Source organism: Crocodylus porosus, unplaced genomic scaffold (assembly GCF_001723895.1).
Source record: "Crocodylus porosus isolate Cpor-Errol unplaced genomic scaffold, CroPor_comp1, whole genome shotgun sequence".
In the NCBI taxonomy this organism is placed as follows: domain Eukaryota; kingdom Metazoa; phylum Chordata; order Crocodylia; family Crocodylidae; genus Crocodylus; species Crocodylus porosus.
In genome coordinates, this window is record NW_017728950.1 from 43161863 (window position 1) to 43184660 (window position 22798).

The 22798-nt window shown below is 41.7% G+C and overlaps 1 protein-coding gene across 4 annotated transcripts in view; it reads right to left on the bottom strand.

Annotated features, from left to right (window-relative positions):
* DMXL1 (Dmx like 1) overlaps positions 1 to 22798 on the bottom strand; it is a 135339-nt gene that overhangs the window by 92716 nt on the left and 19825 nt on the right. For all 4 annotated transcript variants that reach the window (XM_019554955.1, XM_019554953.1, XM_019554954.1 and 1 more), the window contains exons 3-6: positions 8716 to 8793; positions 7409 to 7487; positions 6521 to 6641; positions 1296 to 1362 (exon numbers count right to left, since the gene is read on the bottom strand). In XM_019554955.1, the coding sequence (XP_019410500.1) occupies positions 1296 to 1362; positions 6521 to 6641; positions 7409 to 7487; positions 8716 to 8793 (345 nt within the window). The remainder of the gene's footprint in view (positions 1 to 1295; positions 1363 to 6520; positions 6642 to 7408; positions 7488 to 8715; positions 8794 to 22798) is intronic.

A 22798-nucleotide genomic window follows, 5' to 3' on the forward strand; every position in this document is an offset into this window, starting at 1 on the left:
CCAGGAACAATGGCCACAAGCTGAGGGAGGATAGGTTTAGGTTAGATATTAGGAAGAACTACTTCATGGTAAGGGTGGCCAGAGCCTGGAATAGGCTTCCCAGAGAGGTGGTGCTCTCAGCTTCCATGGAGATCTTCAAGAGGAGACTGGATAGGCACCTGGCTGGGGTCTAATGACCCCTGCCACCCCCAGTGCTCCTTCCTGCCCATGGCAGGGGGTCGAACTACATGAGCTGTCTAGGTCCCTTCCGACTCATTGATTCTGTGATATCTCACTGTACACTCATCTCACAGTCATCATGCAACTATAAAAAAAAATCTGCTTTCAAGTTAGCTAAAGATTTACCAGAAGATTGTCAGATTTTAAATCTCTCTTTAAACAAACATAGTGCTAGTCACCCAAATGAATTCCTTGCTAAATGGCTGTAAGTTCTGTAGGCTGAGACCTGGATTTGTAGTACTGTTCTCTACTCATACCACATCACCTTGAGTTTCTTCCCCTGATTCTCCACTCTCTCCACCAGATCATCCTTCCCCTGCTTCTGAAGCTTATAATCTCTTGTAAGACCTTAGTGAGAAGGTTTAGCAGGAAGAAGTGTTGTGGCTAGCATAGTTGGAAATAGGAAGGATAGGCTATAACCTCCTTACCATACCATTTCATACTCCAAAAATGCTTCATGTACAAATCAGTTCTGCAAACTCAATAATGAAAATGGCTCAGCTACAAAAGAACTGATCTAAGCTGCCACACACAACTACATAAGCATCTATCCAAAGGGACTGACAATCTAGGCAAGCTTTCATGTTAGTTTAAAGTAATACTGAATAGTGGATACCTGCTTAGCACCCTCCTACAAAGTTTTAGCAAATCTGAATTTAAATATCTTGCTTACACTGAAATGAAGAGAAAATTAATTGCCTAAAATGTGATTCTGTTGTTACCCTGACAAACAGCAGTTTCTCTTCAAAGATAAGGTGGTTTTCTTTAGATCTAGCACTTCATAGCAGTAAAATTCTTTCATTTTCATAATAAAGAAAGCACTCATACAGGCCTACTGCTGTGGTACAAACTCTTCACTTCATAACGCGCTATTTTTGGTGCTCAATCATAATCTATTGGTAATGGATATTTTAGATTAGTGCTCTGCTGAAAAAATCTTTCCAAGTCCTCAAAACAGTCACTTAACAGGATTAGAAGATAGGAGGTTTTTGACATTTTGCATTAGGAAAAGGCAGAAATTTTTTTTAAGCCAAGCTCTGCAAACTCTCTTAATACACACACATCAAGCTTGTTACCTTTCCTGCAGTAGCAAAGAATTCTCCATCTGGTGAAAATTTCATTAAACAAACGTGGGAAGCAGTTCTATAAAAAATAAATTTAAAAACATTAAAAGGTCACACAACAACTGCTTAATCAAAAATAAAGTTTAAAAGTTAAAATATTTTCCCCAAACATTAACTATATATATATCTAGTTATTTTTCTTTTTAGTTACAAGAAAACTTTCTACATTTTTAGACTTAGAAACCAATTTCAGTGTATGAAACATATGATTCAAGCAATAACAAAAATAAGGGAAGGCAAACTCTCCTGTTAGCAAAGACGTAAAAGATGGATTGGGAGAGACAGCAGACACCTGCAAAAAACAAGATGATGCAACTGTCAAATGCTTCACACAGAAATATTCTTTCCTGATCTCAGAGACATTTCAAGTTGAACTCGCACCATCCTCCAACTCACCTGAAACAGAGTAAGAAACAATTTCCTATACTTCCTGCCTTTTATTCCTAAACAGCAAGTTCGCTTTAGAAATGCATGAAAGGAACACATGGGACTACTTAAAGTTCTAAATACTTTATTTGCCCACATATGACATGCACCTTATTGCAAAGACAACTGCTGGAAACTGCAGTGTGTATTAGATGTGAAAATACAGTAAGAAGAGTTTCTGCCAGTTTGAGGCAAAGGTGAATGCAAAATCTTTATGCAAATTACAGGGAGCAAAGCAATCAATAGGCCTAGGGAGATAATAAGAAACTGAAAAACTTCTACTTCTGCTCAGACAGAAGAGTTTGAAAAATTATAAACCTCTGGACCCCTTTTTAATCCATTTTTTATAAATAATTTACTCAAGAACTTAAAAGCCTTAATTTGAAAAAGCTGCCGACAAAAAACAGCAACTAGATGTGAATCAGTAAAGGAACACAACTGTTGACATGGAGTATGAAAGAATGAATCTTACTGATCCTCGGAAACCTGTCATGCCCGTTAGATGGTTTCATCAGTTATTGACTGTTATAAATCAATACAATTGTGCCTATCTATAACCTCTAAGGCAGTGGATCCTGAATTGTGGGTCATGACCCCAAATGGGGTCACAACATCAGCAGATGGGGTTGCAGGGATGCGGGGCTGTGGGTTGGGAGCGAGGGGCCATGCTGAAGAAATGGGGTCATACTGAGGAAAAGTTCGGGAAGCACTGCTTTAAGGGCACCATCATAGGCAGTTATACAGCTATAGTGATATACGTGTAGCAAAACTGCTCCAATTTTAACCCTATTTTATTCAAGTCAAAGTTTGGGAGATCTAGGTAACTTATATCACTATGTAACTACACAGAAACTTAGATTGTAACACCTGACGAACACCAGTGCAGCAGCTCTCCCTCCTGCTTTAACGCAGATAAAAAAGTGTTTGTGCATACCCTGGGAGGGAAATCAAATCACTATCTTGGCTACTTGGGGTAGGCAAAGAACTGTCTTTGAAAAACAAGGAACAGATCAGACAAAGGTTGCAGTTCACTTACTCTTCTGGACAAAGCAGCCATAAAAAATGGCGTTTTTAATACAAGTAAAGTAGCAAGCATACATTTAGAGCAGGGGTTCCCAAACTATTGTATGTTTATCCGGGGAATACAAAAGACATCTCTGGGGAGAACGCAGGTGGATTTAATTTTCATTATTATGATAATTGGCATTTAAGGAGTTAAACTATAAAATGTACGCTGGTAGGGATATAAGAGCAGCTGGTAAATCTGGAAGGAGGTATGCAATAAGAAAAGGTTTGAGAAAATCTAGTTTAGAGGCTCAGATGAAGGCTTCATAAATGGGATAGGGATTAGGGTTAAGGAACAACAATAGATTTTTGTGACTGGTAAATATTCACTTGACACTTCATACATTTACATATAGGTCTTAAACATGTGTAGTTAAAAGAAGAGGATGCTTAGGGACTTGCTGCCTCATCAGGGGAGATTAAAAAAAATGCAGACAAACTGCTTTATTCAAGGCTATAATGCTTTTCAACACTTTCATCCTCCTGTTTCCCAAATCCAAGGTTGTACAAGCTGACCAGGGTAGGCCAGTCTATATCGCCAGGTATTAAATTAGAGGAACTGAAAGCAGTAAGACCAACTTCTAAGACCTCTCTCTTTTGGCATAAAGATATACCATGATGAACAACTGTGGTATGCTACTAACAATGAGTCTGCTTAGAAAAGGAACGGCGTATCAAATGCTGTCCCCTTCTCCCAAAGGACAGGGAGTCCACAATGACAGAGTATTAAATGTAGGACTTTCAAGGGTTTTTTTGTGTCAGTACCCTAAAAGGTTACTTAATAAAATTAAAATTATACTAATGCTAAAGTTTATTGTTCAGCGAAACAAGCAGACAAGGCAGACGTTCTCTCCCTGTCACATTTGCTAAGAAGAAACTGAGAACAGTAGGGACTTTTAAATCCTTGTATAGGAGACTGTAAAGACATTTGCGGCCATGACTTACCCCTCAACAGATAATGATAACTAAAAGAATCCAATCTGTTGCACATGTGCCACTAGCAACTCATAGTACATGCACCCCTTAAGATTGGCCGTGCCCCCTGGAAGCACCAGCCGCGAAACTGGAAGTGCCAGTGGAAGCGCACTTCCGATTTTGCCGCTGGTGGTTCTGGGCTTGGTGATTGGCTGCAGGGGGTTCCCTCCCCCGTGGCAATCTGGTGTCTCCCTACCCCCCAGACTTGGGAGGCACCAGTTGCCCATGACACATGCATAAGGAAGGGAATCCATATGGAGAATTATATAACAATTTGATTTATAAAGTGACCAGGATGGGGAGACAAAGTAGACTTAATCTCTTCCTTTAATTACAAGATGTCAGTTTCCAAATAAGAATATGCCAGCTAAATTTTCTATTCATAGAATCATAGAAAATTAGGGCTAGAAGGGACCTCCGGAGGTCATCTAGTCCAACCCCCTGCTCAAAGCAGGACCATCCTCAACTAGATCATCCCAGCCAAAGCTTTGACTAGCTGGGTCTTAACTTCTAAAGATGGAGATTCAACAACCTCTCTGGGTAACCTGTTCCAGTGTTTTACTACCCTCCTGGTGAGAAAATTCTTCCTAATATCTAACCTAAACTTCCCTTGCTGCAACTCGAGACTGTTGCTCTTTGTTTTGTCATCAGCCACTCCTGTGAACAGTCCAACTCCATCCTCTTCCAAACCCTGCTTCAGGTAGTTGAAGGTTGCTATTAAAATTCCCTCCCAGCCTCCTCTTCTCTAGACTAAATAAGCCTAGTTCCCTCAGTCTTTCCTTAGACATCATGCCCCCATCCCCCTCACCATTTTCACTGCCCTCCGCTGGACTCTTCCCAGTTTGTCCACATTCTTTCTGTAGTGGGGGGTCCAAAACTGGACACAGTACTCCAGATGTAGTCTCACCAGTGCTGAATAGAGGGGGAGAATCACTTCCCTTGACCTGCTGCCAACACTCCTCCAATTCAGCCCAGCATATCATTACCTTCTTGGCAACAATGGCATACTGATGGCTCATATTCAGCTTATTGTCCACTGTAACCCCCACGTTCTTTTCTGCAGAGCTGCTGCCCAGCCAGTCAGCCCCCAACTTGTACTGGAGCATGGGATTGTTCCATCCTCAGTGCAGGACTTTGCACTTGTCCTTGCTGAACCTCATGAGATTCCCTTTGGCCCAGTCCTCCAATTTGTCTAGGTCACTCTGAATCCTAGCTCTACCCTCCAGTGTCTCTACTACTCCCTCCCCCCCAGCTTGGTGTCATCTGCAAACTTGCTGAGTGTACACTCTATACCACCTTCCAAGTCGTTGATGAAGATATGGAACAAAAACAGCTCCAAAACAAACCCCTGGGGCACTCCACTAGATATTGGCTGCCAACTAGACATTGAACCAGTGATTAATACTCTCCGAGTCCAATGCTCCAGCCAGTTTTCTATCCAACCTACAGTCCAACCCGTATTTCCTTAGCTTGCCTGCAAGAATGTTATGTGAGACTGTATCAAAAGCCTTGCTAAAAATCAAGGTATACCACATCCACCATTCTCCCCACATCCACAGAGCCAGTCATCTCATCATAGAAGGCAATCAGGTTAGTCAGGCATAACTTGCCATTGGTGAATCCATGCTGAGTGTTCCTTATTACCTCCTTCTCCTTCAAGTGCTTTGAGATATATTCCTTGATTATCTATTCAATGATTTTTCTTGGGACTGAGTGAGGCTGACTGGTTTGCAGTTTTCTAGATCCTCCTTTCTTAAATATGGGCACTGTTTGCCCTTTTCCAATCATCCAACTCTCTCAGTACCCTATGGTGCATCCCATATGGCACCGTGGACTTGTATGTGTCCAGCTTTTTTAAATAGTTCCTATTTTTCTAGCCTTTAATGTCATGACTAGTCCTACTTTTGTTGCAATGTACTTCTTCCTCCTGCTTCTCACAAATTATTTTAATGCTTTGTTACAGTAGGTTTCAGGTATGTGATATAATTCAGTTTTTTGGCCCCCATTATTTCAACATGTGAAACAGAAGTCCTGACTTGCTCCAACAGTATAAGATTCTTAGTGCCTTGTTACACCTTACATTGTGAGTCGTACAAATGTTGATTGGTGTTAGTGGTAGCTTGAGTTTAAAGTATTCACACTGCAGGCTAGCAAAGGCCCTGGAGAACTGAAAAGTAAGAATCCCCTGCCTCCAATAACCGGCTTCCTCCCTGCCTCTGTGGTTCACACCAACTTACTTGTGGTTGCCAAGCAGTCTGTCTCAGGGAATAAGGCAGGGAACAGTTAACCCACTTGTTCAGTCACTGCTGCCACAGCAGGGTTGCTGCTCTTCTCCAGGCTGAGCTCAGCGCAATGCTGCCAGTAGCACCAGTGGATAACACAGCACCAAGATAATCTTACCCTGGAGCGGCATAACTTTGAGTCATGTAACTATTGCTTAAAACTAGTTTCAGGAGTTAATGTGCAGACAAATTCACAGGTTAAGGCCTTCAAGAGCTGCCCAAAATTACCTTGTAATGTGACCTTTAGAAGCACCATGCTAATCTAATAGAAATAAAATGTATAATTCAAAGAAATTAAAAGATTAAAAGCATATCTGAGAAATCTCTCTTAGCCCAGCAGTATAAAAGCAGGATGTGACTCCCTTCTTTTTGATTACCACTAACAGAAACCAAGTTTCACTTCTCACTTTAGTTTTAATTGGTTCTTACTTGCATTGCCAGATACACCTCCATTCTCCTGAGCCAGCATCTGTTTTTTCAGCATTTCCATCTTCCAAATGAACATTGGACCAGAGCTGCAGAGAACTGGAACCAGTCAAGAGACGAGTGCCTAATGAAACATTTTATGTTATAAAAGTAGAGTTACAAAGAAAGCTATGAAGTACAGCTTTTTATACTGAAAGTCTGTTAGTTATATCACCAACATTCAGCTTTTGCATTAAACTGCCAAATGCATTGCAGAATTCCAGTAGGCCATTTACTGTCCACGAACCAAACCTTATGTAATGGGCACAATCCTGCAAGATGGCCTAGTGGCCTAGATGGCAACCATTTGACAGGTTGGATTAGCAATGCCAGAAAATAAGTACTTATTTTACACACTAAGTTGTATTTCATATTTAATTTGCACATCTGTAATTCAAATATTTACCACCACAATTAAATTCCATCACGTCTCTAAAGCAGTCTACTCCTCCACATAGACATCTGTGTGCTACTGTAATATTTCAAAAAAAGAATATGCTACTACAATACAAAGGGGCCAAAATGAAGTGTCCTCTCTTCTGCCTTTATAATGCTATCTAAAGAGCTCCACAATTCTTTGAAATGGCCAGCACTGGATAATATATTCCACTACCCAAGATGTAACAAGTGAAATGGAGACTGTTTTCTTAATGCACAGTTCCAAGGAGATACATTGTAAGCATTACGTGACAAGTTTTAAAAAAGTGCACTTTACTCTACTCTGACCTGCCCAGGCCTTATCTTTTAACTTCTTAGACCAAACGGAAATTTTGATCCTTCCAAAGAACAAAAAGATTAACATAAGAAAAATTAAATTTGCAATAGACAAGTTCCAGTTAATTTCATCCTTACCTGTAGGATCCCATGTTAAGTTATGTGCAATAGATTCCAGTAAAATTTGAGCAGTCTTCTGCCACTGATAATGTAGCCCCTAAAATTAAAGTGACATGTATTAGTTTAAGTGACATTCTTCCTAGTCTATTAATGGCTTTTCCCAGTTAATGTCCTGAACTCAACAGGAACTCTTACTTAAGCATTAAGTTCTAACGTATGTCTAGTTACCAAAATCTTTTAAAAAGAAAAACTAGAAAATGGTAAGACAAGCTCATAGAAAGCACAACAGTGATCTCATTTTAAGTTAATGTATCAATTAACTGAATTTAGAGACATAAATCTACGTGCAATTGATAAAACAATTTATTTTAACTTGTAAAAAGTGCAACTGATTTGAAAGCAAAAGAAATAGCAAGCAAATGATACAATACTACAACTATTGCCAACACTAACACTAGATGCACCTAAAATGAGTAGGCTTTAGACCAAATTCACAAATAGTACTTCCCCACCAAAAAAACATAAATAAAAAAAAATGACAAGCATTTTACAGAGCTCTGGGTAATATCCACATTATGGTGAATGCTTTCCACTTCACTGGAACCTACCTAAGAATTAAAAAAAACAACAACAAAAACAAACCCAAGACACATTTGCCCAATATGTAGTCCACCTTCAACCTTTGGGACAGGGTGGTTAGTTTTCTCTTACTTAGTACCCACATGTTCCAAATCAAGAGTTAATTATTGCGAAATACATTAAGAGCCAAAAACTTTCCTCAGCCAGGGTTTTGCAGTCCAACTTTAAAAAGCAATTCACCCTCACTCCAAACAAATAATATACCAAGCTGCAAGGTTAGCACTGGATCTGTGAAATGCAGAATCTAGGACATATGAAGCATTTAACATTGTGGTACTCTTGTTAACTAATGCAACTGTTAGCAAATGAGCTTTTGATTCTCCTTCCCCCAGGTATTTCAACATGGAATTTAGCTAATTTTTTAAAAAGTATGAAGGGCATGGATTTCTGTTTGGGATAGCCTTTATTGGACCATCTGCATCATTAGGCCAAATTTAAATAAGTTTTTGAATGCACTACATTCTTTTTCAAGTCTCAAGAAGTCATAGCATTTGAGGAAGTTCACTGTTATCTACGAAGGGCGTCATCCTGCCCAATCTTTTTCTTGATTTAAAACTAACCCAGCTAGCCATCTTTATATTAATTTCGTTGCTGCCTTGAATGAAAAAGGTCACTCCCAAATAAAAATGAAATGACAAAAATTATTCTAAGCTTCAAAGGCATCCAGTCTTAGACCATTCACTTACAGTATGGTGATCGTTCTTCTGTTTTAGAAGAGTAACTGGTTCAAAGATACAAATAACGTTTCCATAAGAAGCTGCAATCTAAACACAAAATAATATAAAGAAGTATTAATTAGAAAGCTAGTTGGAAATATAAATAATTTATTCTACTGTCATTTCGCCTTTATAAATTCACTTGTTTTCTTCTTGAGCTTATTCCTACATTTCTAACTCATTAGCAAAAACTTAAAATAAAAAATTAGGTAACTTCTCATGCTTGTAGACTATTTAAAAAAAAATAGAACTAGGGGAAAAATCCCTTCAAGTGATTTTTTGGGTAAGATATTGAACGATGGAATAAAAAAATATTTAGATGGGTATGTATAACCTTCACACATCTGGTACAAAGAATCCTTCCACATGCAAATTTAAAGTACCACTTGAAAAAAAAAACCAAACCCTCAGTTAGTAATGGGGTGAGAGGAAAGACTGCACTCAGCCATGTACCTTTTTTTATATCACCGTTATATTGTTCGCAGAGGTTGATCCACAAGAGAACAAGACATTCACCATAACCAGTGAGCGACAAAAATAACAAACATGCAAAATCAAGCAAGTTAGCACAATCCAATACTAACAGCAACATAAAAGTTTGCAATAAGGGCTGTTTCATTCATGGAATTCCATGTCGTATTTATATTAGGGCTCTTAGTTAATTGCAGTTTCTGTATGCAATTAATACAAAAGCAACTAACACACATTTTATTAATAAGCATTAATTTCACACACTGCACCACTGCTAGCCCCAGCCCCACAGTACTGGTGGGGACTCGTACAGAGCCCCAACCCCAACCCACCCTGTATCCGCTCCAGACATGGCCTGGCAGAGCAGACCAGCATCAGACCAGCTGGAACCCACACACACCGTCCCAATGCCTGCTCCAGACTCGCCTGCCCACACTGAGTAGTGACAGTGGCCAGGCAGAAGCTGCTACTCAGTACAGGGGAAAAGCAGCCCCTCCCCCTTGCTGCTGCCAGGCCGTTTTTGCTACAGCCACCCAAAGTCCACACACGGACTACCTTGCAGCTCCAATTCACTGCTGCTTCCCAGCCGCTCAGCGGTGGCAGTGCAAAGGCACTGGAGGGCAGCCCAGGTGCAGGCTCCGGGCAGCTGCAGCAAGAAGGGACTAGCAGTAGCAAAGGGGAGGGGTTACTTCTCCCCCTCCACCATGCCAAGCAGCAGCTTCTGCCAGGCTGCTACTGCTTAGCATGGGAGAGCAAGTCTGAAGTAGGTGCAGGGTAGGCTGATGTCAGGACTGTTTGTACAGGTTCTGGCTGGTTTGTGACAGCCAGTGCGTTCTGGAGCAGGCGTGGGGCCAGCCAGCGGCAGGACACATGGCTTTATACCACTGGGTGGAGGTGTGCTGGGTGTCAGGACTGGGTGCTGACTATTGCTTACCTGTGTGATCAAACTGCAGTTAACTGCAACTATTTTTTTCATGTCACAATTAACTGCAATTAATTTTTTCATAGTTTGTCAGCCCTATTTTATATATAGGAACAACCATTAATATAAACATATATGAATGCATGTTTTAAAGTTATTTTCTCCTAGAACAAATTTAAAGGAGGGCTACAGAGGCTGTAAAGACTTCCAGCTAGGAGTCATTTCCAGCCAAGACAGTATGTTATCCAAGACTGCTGTATGTAAACCTGTACACCTGTTTAGAAGAGTAAAATAAACAGCACAGATTATACAGATGAAAGGCATCCTATATTCTGAGGAGCTGCGATGCATGCCTGCAATATGAATGAAACAGAACACTATTAAGTCTTATCTTTTCAGATTATTTAATCAGCATCAGTTTTTCACGCCAGCAAAATGCTAACAATTTTGTAAAAGTTTTGATAAAAATTCAGGATAGTGAAGCACCATGCCTTTTTGGTTTTAGTTATAAAACCAGGCAAAACTGTTAAAATCATATCCTCAAAAATACTGCATCTAAATTGCTAGTAAATTTAAATAAAAGCTAAAAGGCCTAAGTTCCAAGAGGAAATCAACTTTATAATAAAAACACCAACAAAAACCAAGCAGCCCAAACATCAGCATGACCCCAAAATACCAAGTGTAATTTTGTCATGGCCAAGAAAAAGCCTAAAGAAGATTTCTTTTTTGGCTTTTTACATCAAGCTAATATTTGTCCCATTTTCCCTATTCTAACACTGGAATACTTATCCAATTTTGAAATCAAGTAATTATTTGCATAATTACTACTTATCTCCCTTCAAAAGACAAAGAAAAATGTTATAATTGATACGTAAAACTTAACTCCCATTTTCTAATTATAATATTAAAAATTATTTAACCCAGCAACGCAGTTGGTGTAACTTTTTTGAATGATGCAGTCAGAACCAACAAACATTTTATATCAACAAAGAGAAAGCAAGACTGGCCTTCTGCAAAGTTGTCTTTTGTTTGTGTAGTCACACAAACTACCACCAAGGCAGAGGGATAACGAATAAGAGACGATATTAATTTAGTCCCTATTAAAATTGACCAAACGCTGCCTCTCAGGAAAAAAAAGCCAAAAAACTATGTTCAGAAATCATGACTGCAAACAAGACTTACAAGAACACCAGTGGATTTACATATACTTAAGGTGTTTCCACAACCCTAGATACAGTTAACACTGGATAATTCACCTATCAGGTAATTCTCCACTATGCTTTCATTCTCTGTTGTTCCAATTCCTTTCCCCCCATTCAATTATTGAACCTGATAGTTAGTCATTATTGGGTAAATTTTCCATTGTCTGCATTCCCTCTGGAGGGATAATTTAAACAAAAGTGTACTGCTCTTTGGATAGGGATTCATCACTGAATATTAGACAAGGCCTGCATTATTTTGTCAGGTCATTTTTATAAATTATTCAAGGACAGCAAGCTACCTTTGGGGGGAAAGGGTTTGTTATCTTTCTCTGCTTCCTCCAAATGAAAACTAAAACAGCAAGCGTAAGAAATTCCCTATCATAAAGCTAAGCAAGTCACAAGCAAGAAAATCTTTCTTTGTGGCTTTCAGACCCAACCCCCATCCTCTACATTTCACAGAAGCTATCAACACTGTACTTATCCAACAAGGAAAAGGTCTATGCTTCTTTCTGGACAAGTCATTATGCAAAACGCAATGTAAGCAGTACATGTAATGGATGCCTTCCAAAGTGCTACAAAACATCTTTAAAACAAAATGTGAGAATGCTACAAAACCAAGTTCTTCTGGGGAAAGAGAGTAGGCATAATTGAAAAATCCCATATTTGCTGCTAAATATTATCCAAAATGCTAGTGACAGAACTGATTTTCCATGTCTGATACAGTCAAAGATTGTTAAAGTTCACAAAGAGATAGACTTGAAAAGCAAAACCTATGTGAATCTATGTTATGACATGTAATTACCAGGTCCATTACCACATTTCTAAATCCTTTTTTTTTGTCACATACAGATCCAACCTCCTTCTGACCTAGAATACTTTATGGTACAGTTCATCATAAAAGCTGAGTGGAACTTTTATTTCCATACAAAATAATATTCCAAGGAAGAGCAAAGAATGAGACTGTCATTAAAACAGTTTTCATAAATAAAAATGAAAGGTATACATGGCAATTCTATTTCAAACTACAGGCAACCGCCACTTAGCACTCTTAATTGGTTCCCAAAAAACTGAGTGTTAAGCAAAATAGCATTAAGTAAAACAAAATGTTTGTGATGAACCAAGATGGCAACCATGAGCGTTATAACAAAGCCTGCTGAACGCTAAGAGAAACTCAAGTATCAATGTAAAATGAGAGTTATAGCACAATAGTGCTTCGTGAAACAGTGCTAAGCAGAGGTTGCCTGTATTAAAATAAGCTAACTGAACGTTTTTAAGCTACAAAAGGGCAGTCACAATCTAGGAACCAACTCCCTGTTTGATATCAAGATTTTTATTACAAATTTGAGGTAGAAAAGCAATTAAAAGTAGCAGTCTGGCAACTTCTGACACTGAAACACGCAACTCAAGTTTTACTCAATGTGTAGCTTCAGAAAGAGCAAAAGTGAGGAATTTCAGCTGACAATGTGAAGCAACAGGGACAGACCCTACTTCATAGATGTGTTTAGAAAAACAGTTTATAAGCAAGCCATGGAGTTGCACTATAGCTCTACTTATTAGATGAAGGGTTTAGTTAAGTTTAATTGCTGTTGAAGAAACTTCAAATCACATTTTGAAAGAATGGCCGTTATTCTTTAAAAGCAGGTTATTATCTTTTAAGCTGATTAGTTTACACAGGTTAACTGATTTATAAATTACCAGACTTCAAGAATAAAACCCCTGCACCACTGGAGGCAGGTGATGGATAGTCTATTGAAAAAGAGAGAGGGCATTTCCCCCTTTAAAGAGTTTTCCTGTACTGGGGGTTGAAAGAGATGGTATCACCTGACCTGATGGAAAGGCTGCAGGTGTTCTAGTAAGTCACCCGTTCCTCCTCACCCAGCCAAGTAAAGTAAACCCCTATCCCCTAGCCTAAATTCCTTCACATGGCTCAATTAGCAAATCCACTGCCAACAAAAGTAGCAGACAAAGGGTTTTTGGTTTGCTACAAGTATTATGCAAGTTCCTTTTTCGGGAGACTAAGTACACCTTTTTTCCCCTCTCAATATTAGCAGCTCTCTCAGTATCAGATTGGTAATGGCAACATGGATTTCTCTCACCATCACTACAGAAGCTCATAGATGCCTGGAGGTAAGTCAGAAAGCAAAGTTCGAGTTGCTGCAATTTAGTAGGTGGCAAGCATCCATAATACACAGGTACTCATTCCATTGGGGGGATGATTCCCTCAAGCCCCAAATGAACTCGGAGAAAGGTACCTCCTTTGAGCATGGGGGTTGGACTAGATGACCTCCAGAGGTCCCTTCCAGCCCTCATTTTCTGTGATTCTATGATGATGATGAGGAAGAGGAGGAGAAGGAGGATTATTAACATTGGGAAGGGGCCTGAGGCTCCCAACTCATGGTACACCAAAGAGGCAATGCCCTTCAACCTCAATGCAAAGGGCTGAGAAAAGGTGAAGGGCTGACAACAGCTCGCCACTAGATGGAAACTATAAAAGGAAGGAATAATGACTTGCACAGAATAAGTTATTGCTTAATCAGATGAGTTAAAGTTGTGGCCTAATTAATTTACATGCCTTTCATATGTGATTTCTTTCCCTGTACGCAGGACAGTGAGGAAGAGTGCACAGGATTATTTTTCCAGCAAGAGAAAAGTAAGGCTACGTTCATGCCAAAGACCAAAATGCAGATTTTGATGCACAAAGATTGACAAGAAATTTCAAGTCTGACAGTATTTGGTAAAACGAAAAAAAAAAAATCCAACCTTGCCAAGGTTAATCACTAAAGACATTCCTGTTTATAACAAGATTATATACCTTCCTATGATTATGCAAATACATCCAACTGGCTGGCAACCACTGTCCAAGTATACCAATTCCACAGTGAGGATGACCATGTGTATTTATGAGACAGAAACTAGCATCCTGGTGCTTGGTGGTAATTGTTTTTCTACATTACTTCATGCTTTGAAAGCTCTGCTTGTCAAAGCATACAAAAAAGTACAAGGAATATAAAGTAATATCACTGTAAATGACAGCAATTTGGTCAAAACGACTAAGTATATGTAAAGAGACTGTTTATCTGTAAAGCAGCCACTGTTCTTTGAGATCACATATACATATATATGTAAATGCATATTTCATTTGGTATTCATGTGAATTGCCAGTGCAGTTCAACAGAACTCTCTAGCCAGGAGTGACTACTGGGACGGAACATGCATGTGTCCAAAAGGCATAAAGGATGGAATTACCACAACCATATCTTGATTTTTTTTCAATGCCCCAAGAGCCCACATTTTGAGAACAAGGTAGCAGAAACAAAGGGTAAAATATACTTGAAATATGTAGATTAAAAATGTGATTTTCTATGCAGATAAGAAATCTTTTTTGTGTGTTACCCCACGTATATCATCCACAGTGGTCCCAAGAAGTGGTCTTATCAGGGGGTGAGCACAAGGAGTTCAGTCAAAGTATTAACTGATGCCAATTTGCTAATGTTGTGAAGCTACTATAGCAATATACTCTTGTTGATTAAGTCAGCATAAGCCCAGAAGTTCTATATAAATCCCATCCAAATAATGACACAACCTAACATATGGAGGCCATCTACCTGAACAAGAGTGAGTAAATATAGTTTCTCTGATTCTTTCAGCACACACTATAAAAATGTCGGGGTTTTCCTGAACAGTCTAGTAGAAGTACTCTGGAAATCATGGCAATTATTACTACCACCAGTTCCCCAGCACTAAATATCCAGGCCCGTGGGGAAAGCCTGTGGGCCAGATGACAGAGCCCCCTACATGCTGGATCCAGCATGCAGGGTCAAATTAGCATGCAGGGGAACTCTGCAACCAAATATGGAATGCAAGTCCAGTGCAGTGGCTCACACCCAGAGTGACCCCAAGCACCAACCCCCGTGACTGGATCCAGCCTGTGGACTGATCTTACCCAGATAATGTGCAGATTATGAAATGTACTAATCTGATGTCACTGATGTCATCAAGAACCTAAAATGAGTTTACACATCAAAGGTTGCCTGGAAAACTTTCGGATGGCAGACGCGCCTTTGGTGTGTAAGAGTCCAGCCTGGTTCTGATCAACTCTGCTGTGTGTATGGGAAAGCAAAAGTTCCTCCATCCCCTCCATTTAAAGACCCAGACATGAAGACATTTACCAGAAGCCCTTACAATTGTCCTGTTCATTGCCTCTATTAAAATGTAGGCCAATGGGATATCCCATTTTCCTGAAGTAGAAGACTATAACTTGGGACCTTATGAAAACCCCGGTGCTGTGAACTGTCCTATATTTAGAGTGGTTGTTACTTCTAATGAACCTAAGAAGGCATCTGAATGCAGAGTGAACAACAACAAAGAAACAAGCATTCTATAATGTGACAGCATTATAGACTATTCTTCCAAACATAGAAAATTCTCAATGAAAAATGCTGGCAAAACTTTACATGTACTTTTTGGGCCTGCAACACACCGGAGATCTGCCACTTTGGAGCCTACTTGATTAACTGAGCCTGCTCCACACACGAGCTGACACATACTGCGCTGCATTGCATATAGTTGTATAAGCAATGAAATGCGCATCAGCATGCAGAAAATGGCAGCAGCGTGCTTTTGAACTAAAACACCTTCTATGTGTTTTAGTTCAAAAGCACGCTGCTGCCATTCTCTCAGTGCTAACACGCATTTTGCCACTGATACAACTGAAAGTGCTGCAGTGCCAGCGCTGCAGTGCTTTTATGTGCAAAAATGCCCTTGTGATACTAGGGATGTAAATAATGATTTATTAAGTACTCATTGAAACTCCCCTAGTGTTATTGGTTAAATGGTTAACAGATAACATGGATCTACGGGGGTCTGGCCCCCATTTGTACTCAACTCCTTCTCCAGGCAGCAGCAGCAGGCTGGGAAAGCCTCTCACCCACTACTGCCACCTGTGGTTTTACAGGTCTGTGGCAGTACTCACTGCTGCTGCCTACAGCCAACCCCAGCCCACAGGCAGTTGTACATCTGCAGCGACAGTGGACCGGAAAGCCCCTTGCCAGCAGACTCAAGGCAGCAGCAGCAGCAGCAGCAGCAGCAAGCCATGCCAGTCCCCATGAAGCTACAGGTGACACCAGCAGGCTATTGCTGCCACCAGCATGGTGCTGCCCAGGAGCCAGGGCTGCAAGCAGCTGTGCTAGGATCCATAGAGCCCCAGCCTGGCTCATTGCCAGCAGCAGGTGAGCGCGGGATTTGTGGTGGATGGCAGGGGAGCTGCAAAGGGCAGAGCCTTCTTGTGACAGCGTAGCTCTGGCCCCTTCTCCACTATCCACCCCAGGGCGCATGTCCACTCACCACCAGCAATGAACTGGGCCAGGGCTCCATAGACCCTGGTGCAGCTGCTTGCAACCTCCCCCCACCACAAGCAGTCTGGACTCTGTGGCTAGCAGCAGGGGCCTAAGCTTGGGCCATCTGGAGCAGGTGGCTGGGAGGCTGCAAGCAGCTGCATTCTGGTCTGCAGAGCCCCAACCCAGTTCACTGCCAGTGACAGGTGCAAACAGTAAGAAAGAGGCTGGGGCTATGCTGCCACAAGAAGGATCGGGTCTCTTCCAACTACCCCACCACTTCCTGCTGTACTAGGTACTAGCCCGCCCACCCCTCTTCCTGTCTGCCTTGCCACCTCCAAGGGCACCACACTGCTTCCATTCCCACATACCCCCTTCTTTGTTGGACTGCTCCCTGCCCTGTGCTAAATGATAAACAACAGTAAGGTATTACCTGTTATCAATGTGCAAACCATTCAATGCTTAAATGTTTAACTATTCATATCCCTAGTTGATACCAAATTCAGAGATATTCAAATCTGTCATACTTGAAGGTGAGATGTACCAGACAGCTGACAAAATTTGGTATTGCAGCAGAATTAATATTTTCAAACTTTTCTTCACAATCATGACAACTACAATTTTTTCTTCAAAGGTTAGATTTGAATGTGACTGCAGCAACTAGGACTTAAGAAAACACCTCCTAAAAGTTGCTTGAGTGACTCGGTTGGTGATCTAGTGCTCCATTGCTTCTATTGAATTCTGTAAATCAAAGCTAAAAGTACCATTACTATATTTTGTTTTTCATATAGCAACATTTTTAACTATGCATCTCCAAATTTACTGGCATGATCAGGCAATTTGCATGTATCATTTTTATGCAAGGAATAATCTTGTGAATCAGGATCTGTTAATCATGAGGTAAGAATCTTTTATGAATTATCACAGAAAACTACTGATGATCAGTATATTCGCATGTCTTCCTGTTTTATAAATACAAATGCTAATTTGCAACAGCAACATCTTACAACTATCAGGCTGTTTTTCAAATTAGGCTTCAGGATTTGGAACTTGAGCTGGGAAAGATACAATGTTTGTTCAAATGCTACATTTCGGTTCTCTAAATTATTCTAGTTTAATAGAAAGCAATAACAGATGTAGCTGGCCACCAAAGGGAGATAAGTGAAATTAACAAATGCTAAGTCATTATTGTCTTTAAAGCAGAAAGTTACTGCTTTCCATAGTTTTTAAAAAGTTATATTTTGCATTTCCAAATTAAGTTTCAGGGCATTATGCCCCCATATTTTACATTGTTCAAGGCGCCAGTTTCCATCCAGCAAACTTTTGAAATATACACAGATCAAACTCAGAAAAAAGTTCCTAACTGTAAGAACAACAGGGAAATGGCCGCCCAAGCTACTTATGAACTTGTGGATTCTCTCACCAGAAATTTTAAAGAGTTTGCCTAGGCATCTATCAGAGATGGTTTATGAATAATAAAACCAGCATCTGTTTAGCAACTTTGACAAGATAACCCTTAACGTCCTTTTCAGCACCACGTTTACACCAATCAGCAGGTAACCAAAATAAGACTTCCATTCTTACCAACAACTAATCTCAGTACAACCAATTTAAAGACTCCTCGAACCAGAGCTGAAAAATCACTATACAGTTTTGATTCAGACCAGATGATATTAACATCAATATGAAAAAGCCAAAGTTTACTTTATATAAATAATTTAAGGTTTCTGAAGTGATCAAAATAACAAATCAAAAAACAATTAGAAACCCAGGAAACGGAGAATAAAGATTAAAAAGTATGAAGACATTAATAAGAAAAATCTGAAAACTAATCTGAATTGAATTTAACCTTGACTGGAGTTATACAATGTGGAGAGCCCACAATTCCACATTCTTCAGGAAGACTCCATATGCTACTGATTTACTGTGTTAGTAAAGCTTTACATGTACAGACCTTCTGGGCCCAGACCAGAGGTCAGCAACATTTTTAAGCCAAGTGCCAAAAAACACCACAACCTGGACTTTAAATTTGTTCGAGTGCCAGGGCAGATGGCAGGGGAGCAACAAGGAGCCCAATCCTAGCCATGGCAGCATATCCCCTGCCCCTTACCTGCCGTGCCCCTGTTGTGTGCATGCAGCCGCTGGCAACAATTGGCTGGGCCAGGGCTCTGGACCCCTGCCTGCTCTGAGCAGCTCAGGCTCTGGGCAGGCCCCTGCCGCCCACCATGGAGCCCAGGCTCCTCACAACAGAAAGGTGCAAGACTGAGGCATGGAGATGGCATAGACCTGAGCCCGTCCAGGCAGGCTGTTGAGGGCAGCCAGTCCTTCTGCCAGGGCCGAAGCTAGCAGGAGACAGACCTGCAGCCACCCCTACCACCTGCAGGGGAGATCCCAGGTTGAATTGCTCCCACGTTGTCCTGCAGCTGACCAGCCCCAATACGACATGTGGCAAGTCTACCCCTGCAAGGAAGAAGGGTAAAGGTTGTGCTGCCCCAGGTCCCTTCCCAGCTGTGTGCACTGAGGCATGCATGCAGCTGCCACTAGAGCCCAGTGCCAATCTTTGCAGCCTCCTGGCTGTCTGCCACAGCTGGCCCAGGCTCTGGGCAGCTGCTGCCTGCTGCAGGGCCCAGGCTGCTTGCAGCAGCGCTTATAGCCTTCTGGCCACCTGCTGTGAGCAGCCTGGACTCCGTGCCCAGCAGCAGCTGCCCAGAGCCTAGGCCAGCTGTGTCATGCCAAGCAAAATGGCCTTGGGATTGTGTGCCATGATTTGGCACACATGCCAAGGGTTGCCAACCCCTGGCCTAGATCATCTACCTAGCACTCACAAAAGTATCAGAAATTAATAAGCTGCAAAATGTACACAAGCATTTATGAGCAACAAACATTACAAATTTCAGATTTCCATGAGTTCTACATGGAAAAAATGAAGGCAGTAGTATCATCACTATTTCACTAGACAGCATCTCTTACTCCAAAAAAAAAAAAACAACTTACAGCTTTTAAAACGGAGCTATTGATGAATAAATAAAATTGTACCTACTGTCCCTTCAATAAATCCACAATCATATCTTTCAATGTAGGAGTCTAAACTTCAGGTCCCTAACTATGTGTAACTATTACAAAATCACACCAAAGAATGAAAGACCAAAACACTGATACAGAACCAGAGTTAAAGGTGCCTCGATTGTTCATTTACATATTTAAATGTATAAAAGTTCAAAAAATTTCAAAATATTAAGTCTGCATTTCCTAAAATTTTTAAATTACAGTAGGTAGTAAAAACCTAGATTACCGTTATGTTCTCTTCCACAACTTTTTACATGGGTTCAAGTTAAGAAATTTTTGGTCTAGCAACAGTCTTCCAATCAAGCATCAGACCACAGCTGAAGAGGTGAGGAATGGAGGACAATAATGCTCATGACACTACAAAATCATTAATGCTATTGCTCCTCAGATGCACTGTAGTCCATTACAAAAGCCTTGGTCCACACTTTCATTAGCAGCATATTCACACTATGCACATGCTCTTTAGAGGTGCACTGATAAAAGGAGGTTGCACGTTGGATTGGCACCAATAAAAGGAAAATTAACATTATTGGCTATTGGCTTTTTTTGACCAGCATAGCTGATAATGACACTGATAAATGACATGTGCATGCATGCAGCCAGGCAGCTGGGAGAGCAGTGTCCTGCAGGTATGTCTGTAGAGGGGGGAAGGGGCATGAGTGAGGGAAGGGGTGTGTGCAGAGGGCAGATCAAGGTCCCCATAGTGGGGGAGTGGGGCAGGGGCAGGGGCATAGGCAGGTGCTTCTCAGCCAGGGCAGTGAATGGGACACTGGGGCTGAGACCAGGACAGAGCCACAGGCAGCTTGTCCAGGGGGTGTTGGCAGAGATGGGGAGAAGAGGCGGCTCCCTGCCACTATGCACACCCCCAAGGGAGCTATGGGGGGCATGTGCCCTCCTGGATTTTTTTGTGGGGCAGAGGCAGGCTGCCTGCTATGGGCTCATAGACCAGGAGCAGCATCAGCCTCTTCCAGGTGGCAGGGCTGGGCTTAGAGCAAGCAAGAGTGAGGTGGGCAGCAGTAGCAGTGCTGCAAGACGTGCCTAAGCTGATTTTTGTGGTAGTTACAGACCCCCCACAAATCCCACCCCCAGCACCACCCCTGCTCAGGGCATTCTGAGTTATTGCCTTTCCCTTGCAATCCCTGCGCTGGAGGGTGGCAGGCAGGGGATGTGTGGCCAGCACTGGGCTCCTGAGGGAAAGGTAGCAGAGCAGAGTACCCCAAGCAGGGGCAGCGCTGGAAGGGGAGACTGGGGGTTTATATCCACCCCAAATTTTGCCCTAGCCCCCCCTCTCAGCACTGGTCCAGTCACTGCCACCCACCCCATGCCACTGAGCCCCCCAACTCTGAGCCTTGCCTTGGCCCAGCCCTGCACTGGGAAAAGGCTGGGCAGCCCACCTCCAACCTGTGCACAAATCCCAGGGGGCAGGGAGGAAGGGGCACATGCCCCCCATGGGGGTGTGTGCAGTGGCAGAGAGCCACACCCTCCCCACTGGCCTTGGATAAGCTGCTCATGGTTCTGTCCCACTCCCGGCCCCAGGGTCACATTCACCACCCTGGCTGAGCAGTGTCTGGCTGAGCCCCACTCCCTCCCTCATCATGGAGCCTTGATCTGCACCCCCATATCCCTTCCCTCCTTCACACCAAATTCCCCCTACAGACTTACCTGCAGGGCACTGCTCTCCAAGCTGCTAGGCTGCATTGCTGTAAATTAGCTATTGGGTAGGTAACAGCCAATATGGCTGCTTAATAATAGGATACCGGTATCAGGCAAAAAAAATCTTTATCGGTGCACCCCTACTTCTCTTCTTTATGACACAGTACTTTCATGAAACTTATTATTCTGAACCCAAGACAGGCCAACATAGAACCAACTTTGGAAACCCCAACATAGGCACATAAAGGGCTGTCAAAGAGCTCCCTCTTTCACTCTGCCTCAACTATCTGTCCAATTATTCTTCTATATCACCATCACTGTTTAACTGATTGTCTTCTAGTTATGAGGCAGTAGCAGATTTGTTGAACTGCACAAGTCTGACCTGTTACTGATAAAAAAAAAATTCTTCAGTTTTAGATAATGAGCAATTACTACAACTTAGCACCCAACTGCCATGTAATTGATTTGTAGGTTGGTTTGACTGCTCTTTATATATGTGAATAAATTCAGGATGTTTGTGTCAAAGAATTTGTTTTGTTTTGTGGTAAGATCAAGCCATAAAGAATGTTAGGAATACTTTTTTCCCCCTATTTATACAAAGTTTGTTTTTGGTGTGTTTGCACTTCCAGGCCCCACAGTATCAGGGCCTGCTTGTGCCAGATTCTGTACAAACAAGGAAGACATTGTCTTTTCCCTGAACAGCTTTTTAATAATCACTTGGGGTGAAACTCAACAGGCAAAAAGCAAAAAAAGGACAGAAACAGTGATGAAGGCAAGTAGTAAATAGCCATGTATTAACTTCCTGTTTTCCAAGAACTTATATTCTGTTTTTAATTTACGTAATAAGCAATCTCTACTTTAACCCAAAGTTAAAGTTAAACTCTACTCTAAGCCAAAAATACATATATGTGCATATTGTTGGTGTGCCAAAACATCCTAGTCACTTCTTAACTTAAAATCAGACTATACCATTGCTTTCCCAGTACTTCCAATATCATTCATTAGCTTGCAAAATTCTCTCACAGTTTGTCCCTCATCTGAAGTAACAAGTTTTATACAACTTCCCTGAACTCATCAGCAAAGTCTCAATCCTTCCACTGAGAGGTACTCTTGCTGTGCTGCCTACACTGAACCAAGTTAAATTTTATACGTATAGATTATATCAGGGGTTTTCAACTTTTTTGGGTCAGTGTACCCCCAGTGGCTGGACGCAGAGCAGTGTACCCCTGGCAGCAGAGCAGGGAGACGGGGTGGCATATGGCTGAACACAGAGTGGGCAACCTTCCCCTGCCCCATGCCTCCAGCCAGGTGGGAAGCGCCTGCACAGGATGGTATGTGGTAGCACTCCGCCCCCACCTGCCTGTACCTCCTAGGGCCTTCTTGCATACCCCCAGTTGATAACCCCT